The sequence below is a fragment of the Prinia subflava genome, chromosome 2 (genome assembly GCF_021018805.1).
Source record: "Prinia subflava isolate CZ2003 ecotype Zambia chromosome 2, Cam_Psub_1.2, whole genome shotgun sequence".
NCBI classification, from domain to species: Eukaryota; Metazoa; Chordata; class Aves; order Passeriformes; family Cisticolidae; genus Prinia; species Prinia subflava.
The window spans coordinates 17,873,208-17,885,991 of NC_086248.1; the positions used below are offsets into that span (position 1 = coordinate 17,873,208).

The 12,784-nt window shown below is 44.1% G+C and overlaps 2 protein-coding genes across 2 annotated transcripts in view; one reads left to right on the forward strand and one right to left on the reverse strand.

Annotated features, from left to right (window-relative positions):
* Positions 1 to 12,784, forward strand: part of ADI1 (acireductone dioxygenase 1) — a 132,577-nt gene that overhangs the window by 102,650 nt on the left and 17,143 nt on the right. The gene's annotated exons all lie outside the window — the stretch shown is intronic.
* On the reverse strand, positions 1,921 to 8,906 carry RPS7 (ribosomal protein S7). Its single transcript, XM_063389188.1, has 7 exons — positions 8,833 to 8,906; positions 8,210 to 8,291; positions 7,840 to 7,911; positions 6,080 to 6,223; positions 4,439 to 4,503; positions 2,685 to 2,835; positions 1,921 to 2,036 (listed from the first exon to the last, which is right to left on the reverse strand). Exons 2-7 carry the CDS (start codon positions 8,282 to 8,284, stop codon positions 1,959 to 1,961), a joined length of 585 nt encoding a protein of 194 aa, XP_063245258.1. The 5' UTR covers positions 8,285 to 8,291; positions 8,833 to 8,906; the 3' UTR covers positions 1,921 to 1,958.

Consider the following 12,784-nt stretch of genomic DNA (forward strand, 5'->3'; position numbering starts at 1 on the left):
CTGACATTTTTATTACTGTGAAGGGATGAAACCTGAGGTACATTTCCCTACAAAACAGGAAATGCTGTCTAGCAAAGCCTACTGAAGATCACCTCTCCTTGCAGAGGTTACACAGCCCCAGCAGACTCACAGGCCTCTAACTAAAGGTAGTTAACATCTGGCAAGTCTCCAAATACTCCCCAAGCTGCTTCTTCAGCCCACACCAGCTAAGGTCTGTTTGCACAGGCTGCCATCTGTGACTGTTTTAGGTGAAAGCTTAGTAATGTGTCTGACTCCAGACTGAATTTTTGGGGGTCTAGACAAGGTAGCATTTCTAATCTGAGTAACACCCATTTTTGCAACAAAAACTTGAGTTCAAAAGTTATGACTCCTCTATTGTAAGATCTTTTACAATTATTCTCCACACAAGCAGACAGGATTTGGGGTTATTATATACCTACAACTCCTCTCATCTAATTCTATAGGAAGCTGATGCATTCACTTCTGCTGAATCATTCAAGATGAACAATAGTCAAGGAATAAGTAAAGAATTAAGTTATACTCCAGAGACATAAGTTTGAAAAGAAGATAGGCAAAGACCTTAAGGTAAACAAACTTCTTCAAAGATACAGACTGCTTTTTGTGCAACTATTCAAGTTTTGTCAGCAAGTAACATGAAATTAACTACTAATTGCAACAGGGCACGTTTTCCTTCTCTTTGCATTTTTGGCACAAACAGTAACAGCACAGGACTATCAGTCCCGCCCTACTATGTCATGGCATAACTTTTAAAATCTTAGGTTTTTTCAATGCAAAAACAATGCAGAATTTGTTTTAACCTTTTATCTCCCTATAGCTAAATAGGCGTCAAATGGGAAGCAACCAAAACTAATGTCAATGGAAAAAAGAAGTAGAGGTACAAAGGCCCTGTGAGTGGCACTTGTCCTCCGTCTACTCTCAGGTAGGAAAATGCAAGTCATAAAGAGCTCCTGTCACACAACTTGTTCCCAACTTAGCTCTCCACTTAGTGGACTGACTCCAAAATTAGTTATCTTTTTCTGTATTAAACCTTTACTCCTAATATTATGTGTAGTACAATCAAGTAGTAAATTCATATAATTTGCTGAGAACTTTACATGACCGGCTCCACACTCCCTTCTAAGCTTGTGAAAGTGTTAACATGCTTCACTTAACATTGAAGTCAAAAAATGTAGTGTTTCTGAGACATTATCAGCTTTTGGATGCTAAAACATCTAGTCCTTCCCTACCTCCCCCTGTATCACCAAAAGTGTACAGAACCATGTTAAAACATAATCTGAAAAAAACCCTAAACATTTCTTGAAAGCAAGATCAATACCTAAAAAACCTGTTGTTTTTGTCCAGTGATGTAATCAAGCACTCAGAAGTAAAAATTCCTTCCCATTTCAGTCTGATCAAGGTGAGAAGATAGTTACAGAACCTGCTTTTAGGTGAGAACTGGTAGTAAATATTGCCATTTAGAGCAAGTTACCTCAAAATCAACCTTTATCTCCCCCAATCTATTTCCTAAGAATTCAAACCCCTTATCCAGATGTCATTTCTACATATTTTATGAGTCACACACCACCTGCTAGTTCTTCCAGTGTCAGGAACACGTAGGTCTCCAACTGGTATCTCACGTGCAAAACTCAGGAGTTCCACTGTTCTACAGTAATTCTCCGTATTTTCCCCAGAAGGTGAGATTTGGAATACTTAGGTTTTTCACAAAATCTTTTTGGAGATTCTGGACTCTTATCCAGTTGTGTTGCAACAGTGACAAGAAAAACCTAAGAGGGCTACCATTAAAATGCTGGGGACTTAATACTTTAATTCACAGGTCACTCTCCAGACAGTGGCAAAGTCCCATGAAGCAGTTAACCCCATCTGTGTTTAGAAATTCAAAATTTAAATGAAATTACTCTGTTATATGAACAGTTGTTTATTCAGCCATTTTTTGCATTTTACAGCTGGAATTCTGGAAATTCAAACACCACATCTTTCCCTGTGAGCTTCTTGTAGACACCAGAAAATGTTTCCACCTGTGAAGACAAATAAATGTTGCTTATACATGCTGTGTAAATAAGTAACTAAGTTAACATACTTAAGCTACTATACTGTTTGCCAGTGCATCTCCACTCTGAGGCCAATTATTTTCTTCTAGATTAAGGTAGTTGAGGATTTACACAGAAGATACATTTACTCTAGAAGGTTTGGTACCTCTCTGATTTGCAACTAGGTGAGACCCTGAGAGCTGAGTAGGCCCAAACATCAGCCTCCCATTCCAGCCCCCAGCCTCTCACCAGAAAAAAACTAAGCAAAGTGCAGGCTTTACTGAGCACATCTGTTAAAGGTCAAAACTAAGCGCTCCACTTGAAAAACAACAAAAAGAAAAGCACAAACAAACAAAACAACCCAATCAACCCATATACATACAAAAAACCAAATAAAGCATTGTCTGGTCCCATGAGGGAATCAATATAACTACTTTATAATCCAGGAGCTTTGGCAAGTTGAACTAGAGTTTTAGTTCAAAACTGTCTTGCCTCTATTTCAGCACCCACTCCAAATACAAACAGAAGCATCTTCACAAGCCAAAAGGCTAGTCTTTTGCTGTATCCCTGAACAGTCTTTTAGGGATGTCAAAATGTCACCCTCACCTGCATGAGAAAGTAAGTTTTTTTATTTACCTTGTGTTCAACATTGTTCTGTTGTGCTTTGTCCAGATGGACTTTTATAAGCCTGCTGCCATCCAGCTTTACACGGATTCTCTTGCCCACAATTTCACTTGGGAAGACCAGGTCCTCAAGAATAGCATCGTGCACTGCAGTAAGTGTACGGCTGAAATGCCACATTTAGATGGTTAAAACACGTCCTCTTGAAAACTCTCCAGGTTGACAAAGTTTAAATCTTCCACAGAATGCTTTGGCTGAAAATTCAGTGTTGTTTTTTTCTCTTTAATGCCACAGTGTGACAATACAACACTATCACAGGGCATGCAAAAAGTAAAGCTAAATTCTACAGAGTGCAGAAACTTAATGACTGCAAAAGAAAAAGTAGCCAGGTTTCTGACCTTTTAGATCACACATTGTTTTGCGGCAACAGCCCTGAAACATTTTTCTATTTCTACAAATTTAATAAATACTTAAATCAAAATCAAATTGCTCCATCTGCAACTCTGCCAGAGACACTGACTGGAAGAGTTGAAGTACATAAGTATCCTCAGCTGCACAGAATACATACATGGGAGACCCAATTTTCAAACACTGGTTTCTTCATCTGCCTAAATCCATGCAGCTTAGAAGACCAATGTAACACAGAAAAAGACTAGCTGGTCCACTGAGTCCATGCTTAGAAGACTGTTTGAAATCTCCATGCGTGTTCCTGAACCTTCCAGAAGTGAGCCAACATGAGATAAGGTGGCCCAGGTTATTTACATGAGTCTATGCGGTTTCAGGGCAGTATCACTGGTAACTAACACCTGTGTGTACAGCAGCACTTCACACCTGCTGAGACTGGCATGGGGACACAGGCAACAACACAGCAGCCTGGTCTCATCCCAGGCTGAGACAGGGGCAGTCCTACACTGCCCTCCCTCGTGCAGGAAGCAGCAGTGTGCTACTCAGACACAAATGCCAACTTCTCTAACCACTGTGCAGTGCTCGTTTTAATAGAACAGAGTCCTCCAGAGGCACAACTGCAGCTATGTATTGTGCAACTGCACTGTTAAAACCCATGCCTGAAGACTGCACAATACCGTAACACATAACACAGGTATAATACTGAGGGGACAGGGAGAAGCTACAAGACATGCCACACGTCATAAAGAGCACAGACTTTTAAGACACGGACTTACATAATGATATAGCAGCATAGAGATGAGGCACTGACATCCACAGAGACACAGCAGTGTTGCATGTCTAGCAATCAAGTGACTAGATGAGAGCAGGGAGGCCATTTAACACAAATTACTATACTATTGCTATCAAATTCATATCCAGAGGGACTAGTACTCGTACCTACACCCCTCCTCAGCCACTCTCCCTCACTGCATCCCCTTCCAATGTGCCAGCCTTGACTTCTGCACAGTCTAACATGTGATGTGGAAGAGGCTCTTCCTACAACTTAAAAAAAAACATAGTTCTTGTCAGCACACTGTGGTAACAGAGACAGCAGGTTGGGGATCCTTAAGTCAGCACTGCTAGCTAAAAAATAGCTTCAGCTGAAGCTGGAAATACAAATCGAGTGCTAAGAAATGCAACACAGTGCCCAAAGGTGAGCTTTCTACTGAACACTTCAGCAGTCAGTGACAGATACTATTTCAAGCAGTAGGAGAAAGGACAAGACCACCCAATCACTTGAATGACTTCTTAAAAACTCATTACTTGACTAAACTATCAGGTACAAAGAAGGCTGTCATACAGAATAAGCATAATTTACTAACCTCCTCGGACGCTTTTGCTTGTTTTTTGTGCGGCTTTTTCTTGTTGGCTTGGGCAGAATCCTTCTCTGTTCAGACAAGAGAAAAACAAGAAGGCATTTCTCAGTATCTGATGGCAAAACATCCCCAGCACATGCACCTTTTCATCCCACACTAGAAACCAACGCATGAAAAGCCAAAATAGTAAACTTAAGTATGCTTGAAGTTAGATGAGCATCAGAAACTAGAGAACTAGAGCTGCCTGCAGAAGGTGAAGTAACGTTCTGCTATATTTCTCAATTACTACTCCTGTATTCAGTGCACTGAGATAAAAGCCTTGTACTTCATCCCCCTCTCCCCAGGAATACAACCACAGTAGTTTACTGTGTTTTATTAGCACTGTGAACACACTTTGGTAACAGAAATCCCAGGAAATTGTATACTTCTGTTACACTGAGCCTGTGGCACAAACCAGAGTAGTGGACAGACAGCTAGGTGGTATCTGAGATTGAAATGGTAGTTTTAATAATAAGATCTATTGCACAATCCAGATCAAACCCTGGCTTAAATATAACCAGTTCCAAAATTAGGATGCAAATGTTAGGTCAGTAAAACTTATTTTCCACTTCCCTAATCCAAGAGTAGATATTTTAAAACATTCTAGATGCAGTTTTAGACACCTGCAGTATTTTCTATCATTACATCACAGCTTCTCCATGACTGCACTCATGATAGGGTTACCATAATCCCAATTGGGTCATGTCATACTCAAAAGCACATGTTTCCTTCTAAAATACAGATTACTGAACTGATAAGGAATTCTCAAGGGATTACAGAATCACAGAGTCTTACAAAATCACAGAATATGATGAGTTGGAAGAGATCAACAAGGACCATCGAGCCCAGCTCCTGGTGCTACACACAACATCCCCACACGGCACACCACATGCCAAAAAATATTGCCCAAACTCTTCTTGCACTCTGTCAGGCTGGTGCTGTGACCACTTCCCAGGGGGCCTGTTCCAGTGCCCAACCATTCCCTGGGTGAAGAACTTTCAGGTGAAGTGAGCCAGAGGCACTATACTAAAATAAATCTTCTTGGCCATACAAAGATTCAGGGTAAGGTGCTCTGGCTCTTAAAATTGTATTAAAAATTTTCAGCTAGCTTCAGTTTAACCAACTGTCCATTCTGCAGACAGATCCCTAGTTTGTCCAACCCTTGTACTGCCCAGGGATCCCTCCAACACCTTTTCACCTTAGCTCCTGTCATATATTTAGAACTTGCATGAGCTTTTTTTCCTCCTTTCCTAGTAACTTAAATTTCAAGTGCTTAGATTGTCTAAGTGTAGCAAAGTTTCTATTAATATTTGCTCTCTTCTATTTTAAGCTTTGTGTGTCAAACTTCCGAAGGAGTAAGAGAAGGCAGAACAAGAAAGTTACATCCTCCATGAAAGAACTTTGCATTTCACTAAGTTTCCCCTGCTGCCAGCTGAAAACATTTTAGCTAACATTCACTGGACACTCATTACATTTCCTGCTGGTACAATGAATTACAATCACTGTTACCCTGAATGGGTAATGCAACACTGGAACATGCATGAGCCTGGACTGCATCACCTCCAGATATCCCTTCAAATCAGGAATTTATGATTCTAAGTTTTTTACCTGAGCAATGAACACCACATGTTTTCCACTAAATTTCTTCTCCAGCTCCCGAACTAGCCGCACCTGAATCTTCTGGAAGGACTTCAGCTGAGGAACTGGTACAAAGATGATGATGGCTTTTCTGCCACCACCTACTTCAATTTCCTGAAATAGAAGTAATTAAGTAATAAGCATTAGCTGGGGCTTGAGAAGGAATGTTTGGTTTGACTATGAATCCTCTCAGCACAGGTATTGATGGTCTTGCTTCTGACTGTGGGGCGAGGAGCACGTCAGAGAGCAGTTATCTGCCTTAATGGTCTACAGACAAAGCACTGAACAGAAGAACTTTCACCAGAGCACTTGTTTCACTGCAGAGGAGCGATCAGGCAATGAATCCACCACCCTTCAGAATCACATCCTCTGAACGCCAAAGGCCATTCTTTCTGAAGGATGAGACTCAGGTGACAGAATTGTAACTATACTGAATGCTTACCATCACATCTGCAGTTGTGCTGATACAAAGTTTCAAAAATTACTGAACACTAATGCAAACTCCAGACAAAGTTTAGGGAAATAAATCTCTTCCTTTTCATCTACTGCTCCATGAAAATGCTCCATGAAAATGTCCTTCTGTCCTTCTGCCTAGGCCTGCATCACTGTTCAATCAAAACATTTGTCACCCCTCCAAATACCAACAGGACTACAATACACTAGGACAGGTTATTTCTCCCCTGGTTTATCTCTCCAGTAGTTGATCAAATCCAAAGTTCACATCGGCTTACAAGGCACTTCTCCCATGAAACTGGCTGCAGAGACATCCTCACTCTCCAACAGAACGGAAGGATAGATTGTTTGTCACCAGCTACCTTCTCATATGAGCCAACTCAGATGCCCATGGGAGATGTCTCACAATAAAATCAAGAAGCTGAGTAAACAACAAAGATGTTTCTAAAAACCCCTCACTAAGGACAACTGGCACTGCTGTACTTCCAGAGAGATGTGGTTTCTTCCGAGGACCCCTCAGCTCATACACCAAGCTCCTTTTTGCATTCCCAGATTCTTTAACTCAATTCCAAGCAGTCAGGCCCCTGTGTCTGTATCGGTGGGCCTGGACAAGAACCAAAAGCAGCCCATCAAGGTTTCTGACTGCAGTGACCAGCTCCATTGCTGCCATCCAGTCTCCCAGGCTGACAAATTCTAACACTAATTTTCCTTCTCCTTTTCCACTATTTGCCTTCTCTTTCTTTCTCGATGTTTCAGTTGCCTGCATGATCTAAAATTGAAATGTACAAGCAGGCTAAGCTGCATGATCGAGTCAGCCTATTGCCTTAACCCACCTATCACCTATTAATGGCACATTAAAAAATGCACAAAAAAAATTTTAGAGTATTGCAGATTATGTTTGTTACAGAAACTTACAGACTAAGTTTCTGTACCATCTACATTTCCAGCCAATATCTACATGCAAAAAGCCAGTTTCAGACCCCAAACCCAGTCTGCAGAGACAACGCAGATTCATAATTGTTAAACACTTTTCATTAACACACTAAATTGTTATTTGGGCTTATACAGTGACTTTTCAGACTAGTTCCTAAGAAAATCACTATTACAGAATCCTATGTGCTAGCAGCAAATACCAGAAGCCACAACAGCACTTAACAAAACCATCACAGGCCATAAGGGCTTAAGACACCACTCACTTAGTACATTAACACCCACAAAAATTAAACATACACAGAACAAGTCACCATCCACTTCTTGGTAGAGAAGGTCCAGCCTACCTTAGCTGCTGTGATGTTCAACTCCCGCAGTTGAGCTTTTAAGTCGGAGTTCATTTCCAACTCCAGCAGAGCCTACAAAAGTGAAGTTGACGAATACATACACTTCAGTTCATGAGAAATTGAGACCAAAGTGTGCCCACAGTGCCAAAGAGCAGACATAGACTTTTAACCACAGTCAGTATGAAAGACTTCCTGTAAGACACACCAACATCCAACAATTTTAACTGATAGGAATAAAAGCTACCTAAGTTCTCAAGTAAAACTAGGAAACAATACACGTTGAAAGCATCAACAGCAAAGTTTAGGGCTTGGACAACTGTCTCTATAACGTGAAGTGAGCTACCAAAGAGCACAAGGAAAAACAACATACCTGGGATATACCAGACTCGAACTCATCTGGCTTCTCGCCATTAGGCTTCACAATCTTGGCGCTAGAGCTGAACATGGCCTTTCTGCAATGCAAAAGAACACTTCGGCTGTCACCATGCGTGTCACCTGTTTCAAACACAGCCAGGACTCTGCAACACGGCTACTACGCAGCCACACGCTCCAAAACTAAGCCAGAGAACGCCCCGCGGGCCGGGCCAGCCCCAGCACGCCATAGCAGGGGGTGCCTAGCAGGCCACAGGAAAAGCGTCCCAGGGAGCGCGGGGCCTGCCCACCTCGGGGCCCGCTGCAAGGCCCCGAGAGCCCAGGGAAGCGGCACCAGCCCTCACAGAGCGCCCCGAGCGGCCCGACGGGCCCGCGGCGCTCCCGGGCCCCACTCCCGGCCCCGGCCCCCTCCTCCCGCGGGTCGCCGCCGGCCGAGGGAGGAGGGAAACCCCGCCGGCTGGCCACCCCCGGCCCCGCGCGCCCCGGCGGCCATCGGGCCCCGGGCAGGCGGTAATCGGGCGCATCCCCACGCCGCGGTGCCGCAGGGGGCCCCGCTCCACGGCCGGTCCCGTATCACAGCGGCCCCGGCGGGAGAACGGCGGCCCCGGCCCGGGCACCCACCTCGCTCCGCGCCGGCCGGGAAAAGGGAGAGCTCTCGCGAGAGCAGCACAGATCGCGGCCTGGGAAGGCGCTGGCTCCGCCCACCCCGGTGAAGCCACAGCAGGAAGAAGGGCAGGGCGGGCAATGCGAACCCGCCGTCAATCCGCGGCGGTGAAGCCCAAGCGGACATTTAGAGTCCTGGCGAGGAGGGCGGGGGCTGGCACATGCGCAGTGCTGCGGAGCGCGGCGGGCGGTGCGAGCTGCGCTCCCGTCCCGCCTCAGCCTCTTGCGCTTCCTGCGGCAGGGAGCGCTGGACAGGGAAGGAAAGCCTGCGCTGCTCTGCTCTGGCCCTCGCTGTTACGCCGAACCTTCGCCGAACCCCCGCCACACCTCTCACAGGCTAAACTCTCGGCCTCTGGTGTCGAAATGCCGCTCCTGTAAGAGCGACCAGGATCTCGGCCTTGGCACCGCGGTGCGCTCGGTTTGCGCAGCCCGCGGAGGAAGCGCGGCTCTGCCTGCGCCGCGGAGCTCCCGCTCTGTCCCGCTCTGTCCCGCTCTCTCCCTCCATCCCTCCCGCCAGGGCTGTGCAGGATGGCAGCAGCCACCGCTTGAACAGCAGTGACAGAGTGGACGGTGTTTTTCCCTGTCCTCTCCGTTTCATCATTCCGCGTTAATTTTGTGGTGTAGGAGTTCACTCTGATGTTCAGTCCTTTTCAAGACGGAAGAGACGTGATGGAGCAGTGCTGGCACAGTCACTCCTGGCCTGCAGCGAAGCGTTGTGCTGAAGAGCCACGGCCAAAACCATGCCAGGGAGCGTGCTGGCAGCCCGGGAGTGTGGGCAATCGCCTGCCAGCACAGGGCAGCCTGGCTGTGGTTTTTGTTTGCCTCTGTAAACATGACCTCTCAATTGCTTCCGCTAAGACAGTGTCACTGTAATCACAGTTACCAGACTCTTGTTAGACTAGAAACAATGCATGAGTCTTCTCAGCTATACTTCAGGTACTAACTCAAGGTGAGAGTTCTGGGCTCAATATACTCTGTCATCAGTAGAAGCACTCTTTTTTGTACTGTGTTATTATCTAACAAAGAAGGCTCTAATAACGCACACTGATAAACTGAACAAGCTGTACTTCTAATTTTGAAAGAAGGGACTTGCATGTTGATTCAAGTAAAAGTGCCTGAGTATATATCTAACTGAAGTGGAGCTAAAACCTTGCCTCGACAAAAGATCCCCATCTTGACATTTGCTTGTTGGCTGATTTAGGTTTCTTACTCAAGGGAAAGTCCCACTTGGAGTCAGGTGTGCAATTTGGACACAGAAATGGGGTTCTGTGCTCAGATTCCCTGGATTACCCTAAAAGCAAGCAGCTTAAGCTTGTACCAATATATTTGCTATTACTGTATAATACTGCGTATAGTCTGTTACTTTACAAAATGCAATACTGGAGTAATAAGCTCTTGTAAACAAAAAAATAACAGAGGCACCAACATCCTAGACTAAACAACTAAGCATCTGCAAAAGGCAGCTCATCATTTTTTTAACATTTGTGGACTGGTCACTAAATTTATGATAGCCAGAAAAGCAGGTTGTTCAGTGCCCATTTTTCTCCCAAGTCACTCTTCTTTCCTAGCATTAATTCAATGAATGGGAAAAACTGCTCAGCTCATACTGATGGGCAGGATTAGTATTTATAGATGTTTGGATTGGCTGAACAACAGTGATCAGGACCTGACTGAAGAGTACCAAAAAGAAAGATAACAAGGAAACATCTCATCAGTCCAATTGCATACACTCAGTTCATACTGAGAAGCCATTCATGAGAGGGAGAAAGAACTGGTGATGTGTGGATGGATCAAAACAAGACTGTTCAGAGCATGAATCAAAAACATTATGTAATGGGACTATCTGCAGCTTCCCATCTCCATGCTGTGAGTGCTACTGAACAGACCAGGATGCTGCATAACAGCAACAAGAAAAAAAGGTGTGGAGAGATGTTTCATTTTGGACACTGAATTTATATTAGGAGAAGAACGTAGAATGTCAGGATCAATGTGCCTAGTACCCAAAATATCTGACAGGTTTTTAAGAATCATTGTGGACCTGTGGTCTTTAAAACAAGTTATGTCACTACGAAGTAATGTAACTAAGAAGGTTCTTATGCCATGCAGTCTCAGAGTAGGTACAGAAGTGGTGAAGAAGTGGACTCTGTTCCACCAAGGCCTGTTGTCTTGGTTTGGAAAGACAGGTATCTGTCAGGGAAAACTGGAGTTTCTCTTGGAATGGAGAATGTAAAACCCACTCCCTCCAAATTATTACAATTTCACAATTAGGAGCTTTTAGGCAAAAAATATGAGAAAAGGAGTAACAGCTCTTTACTAGGAATATTAAAAAATGCAAACGCAATAAAACAAAACAAACAAAAAAAAACCACACACAAAACAAAACAAACAAACAAACAAAAAAACCCCAAAAAAGAAAAAAACAAGCACGCAAACAAACAAAAGTCCTAGAAAACTCTGACAGAGTCAGGAATATGACCTGACACCCTGTTTTGGGCAGGGTGTTAGAAGCAGTCCAAATAAGTCCTGGAGTGACAGATGTTCTGTTGGAGTAGAGATGATGACAGATGTGGTTCTGTTGGAGTAGAGATGATCCTGTACTGGCAGTGAGATGAGTCTGGTCTTTCTCTGAGAATCCAGTGGAAAAGTGGATGCTTGGTGTTCTCCATCTCAGTTTTTATCGTGGTAGGAACGGCTGGCTCCTCCCCCACTGAGTGGGGCATCTCCCAATTGGACGGTGTAATGTGTCACGTCACTGGTGAGCCTTAATGGCCCATTAACAGAAGATATTCCGCAGAGGGTGGACAAAGCTGATGAAAGAGATAAGAAACACTGCCCCACCTGGTTTTAACAGCTGGCCTAGTATCAGAAGGCATCCACCCTCCTCCTGCCTGGAGTTGCAAGAGATAAAGGAAAAAAAAAATCTCCCCAACTGCTTTCTACAGATGAAATAGAATACACTTTTTTTGGTTATATAACCCATGAAACCTGTCAAATACATAACTTCTTCGCGTTTGGGGTTTTTTTTAAGAGAAGTGTTATCACACTAATACACATAGTAATTATGCATAATGTTGAGCCCATTTATTGATTTTGCAACAGAAAGCAAAATTAATGCCAGTGTTTTGCATTCTTGGCATTTTACTGGGCCACCCTTGTAAATCTGAAGACAACACTGCAGCTCTGGAATCATGGAGTCAGCTTTGTCACAGGGATCTGTATTAGTGCTGTGAGGGAAGTACAACAGCAGCTTGGATACCTTGGGCTGTTTCTGGAGGTGGCTACACAGGTGCCTCCATCTTTGCTTGTCTTGGTTTGGAAAGACAGGTATCAGGGAAAACTGAATTTTCCCTTGGAATGGAGAACGTAAAAACCCCCCTCCCTCCAAATTATTACAATCTTGCAATTAGAAGCTTTCAGGTAAAAATATGGGAATAGGAGTAACAGTTGTTTACTAGGAATATTTTAAAAAAAGGAAAATACAAATGCAGTAGTACAAAAAAACAAGCAAGCAAGCAAACAAAAGTCCTAGAAAACCTTGACAGAGTCAGAGATACGACCTGACACCCTGTTGTCAGGGTGTTTGAAGTCCAAATAAGTCTGCCTGGAGTGACAGATGTTGTTCTGTGGAGTAGAGATGATCCTGTAGAACAAAGGGTCCAGTGCTGGTGAGATGGGTCCGGTCTTTCTCTGAGAATTCAGTAGAAAACCGGCTGCATTAGTGTTTGGGATTGCAGGTTTTATACTGGTGGAAAGGCTTTAGCTCCTCCCACTGAGTGGAGCATCTCACAATGGGATGAAGTAATGCTGTCAGTCATGTGAGAGGCCTTAAATGGCCCATTCACAGGTGATGTCCCTTGGAGGAGGATGGGTGCAGGAGGACAGAAGAACAATATCTCCCAACAGGTTTCAA

Excerpts from the sequence above, each read along its gene's own strand:
- RPS7 (XM_063389188.1), bottom strand. The coding sequence starts at position 8,284 with ATGTTCAGCTCTAGCGCCAAGATTGTGAAGCCTAATGGCGAGAAGCCA. Across the intron at positions 4,504-6,079 it reads ATGTGGTGTTCATTGCTCAG|AGAAGGATTCTGCCCAAGCC; the intron begins GTAAAAAACTTA and ends TTGTCTGAACAG. Across the intron at positions 2,037-2,684 it reads AGAACAATGTTGAACACAAG|GTGGAAACATTTTCTGGTGT; the intron begins GTAAATAAAAAA and ends TTGTCTTCACAG.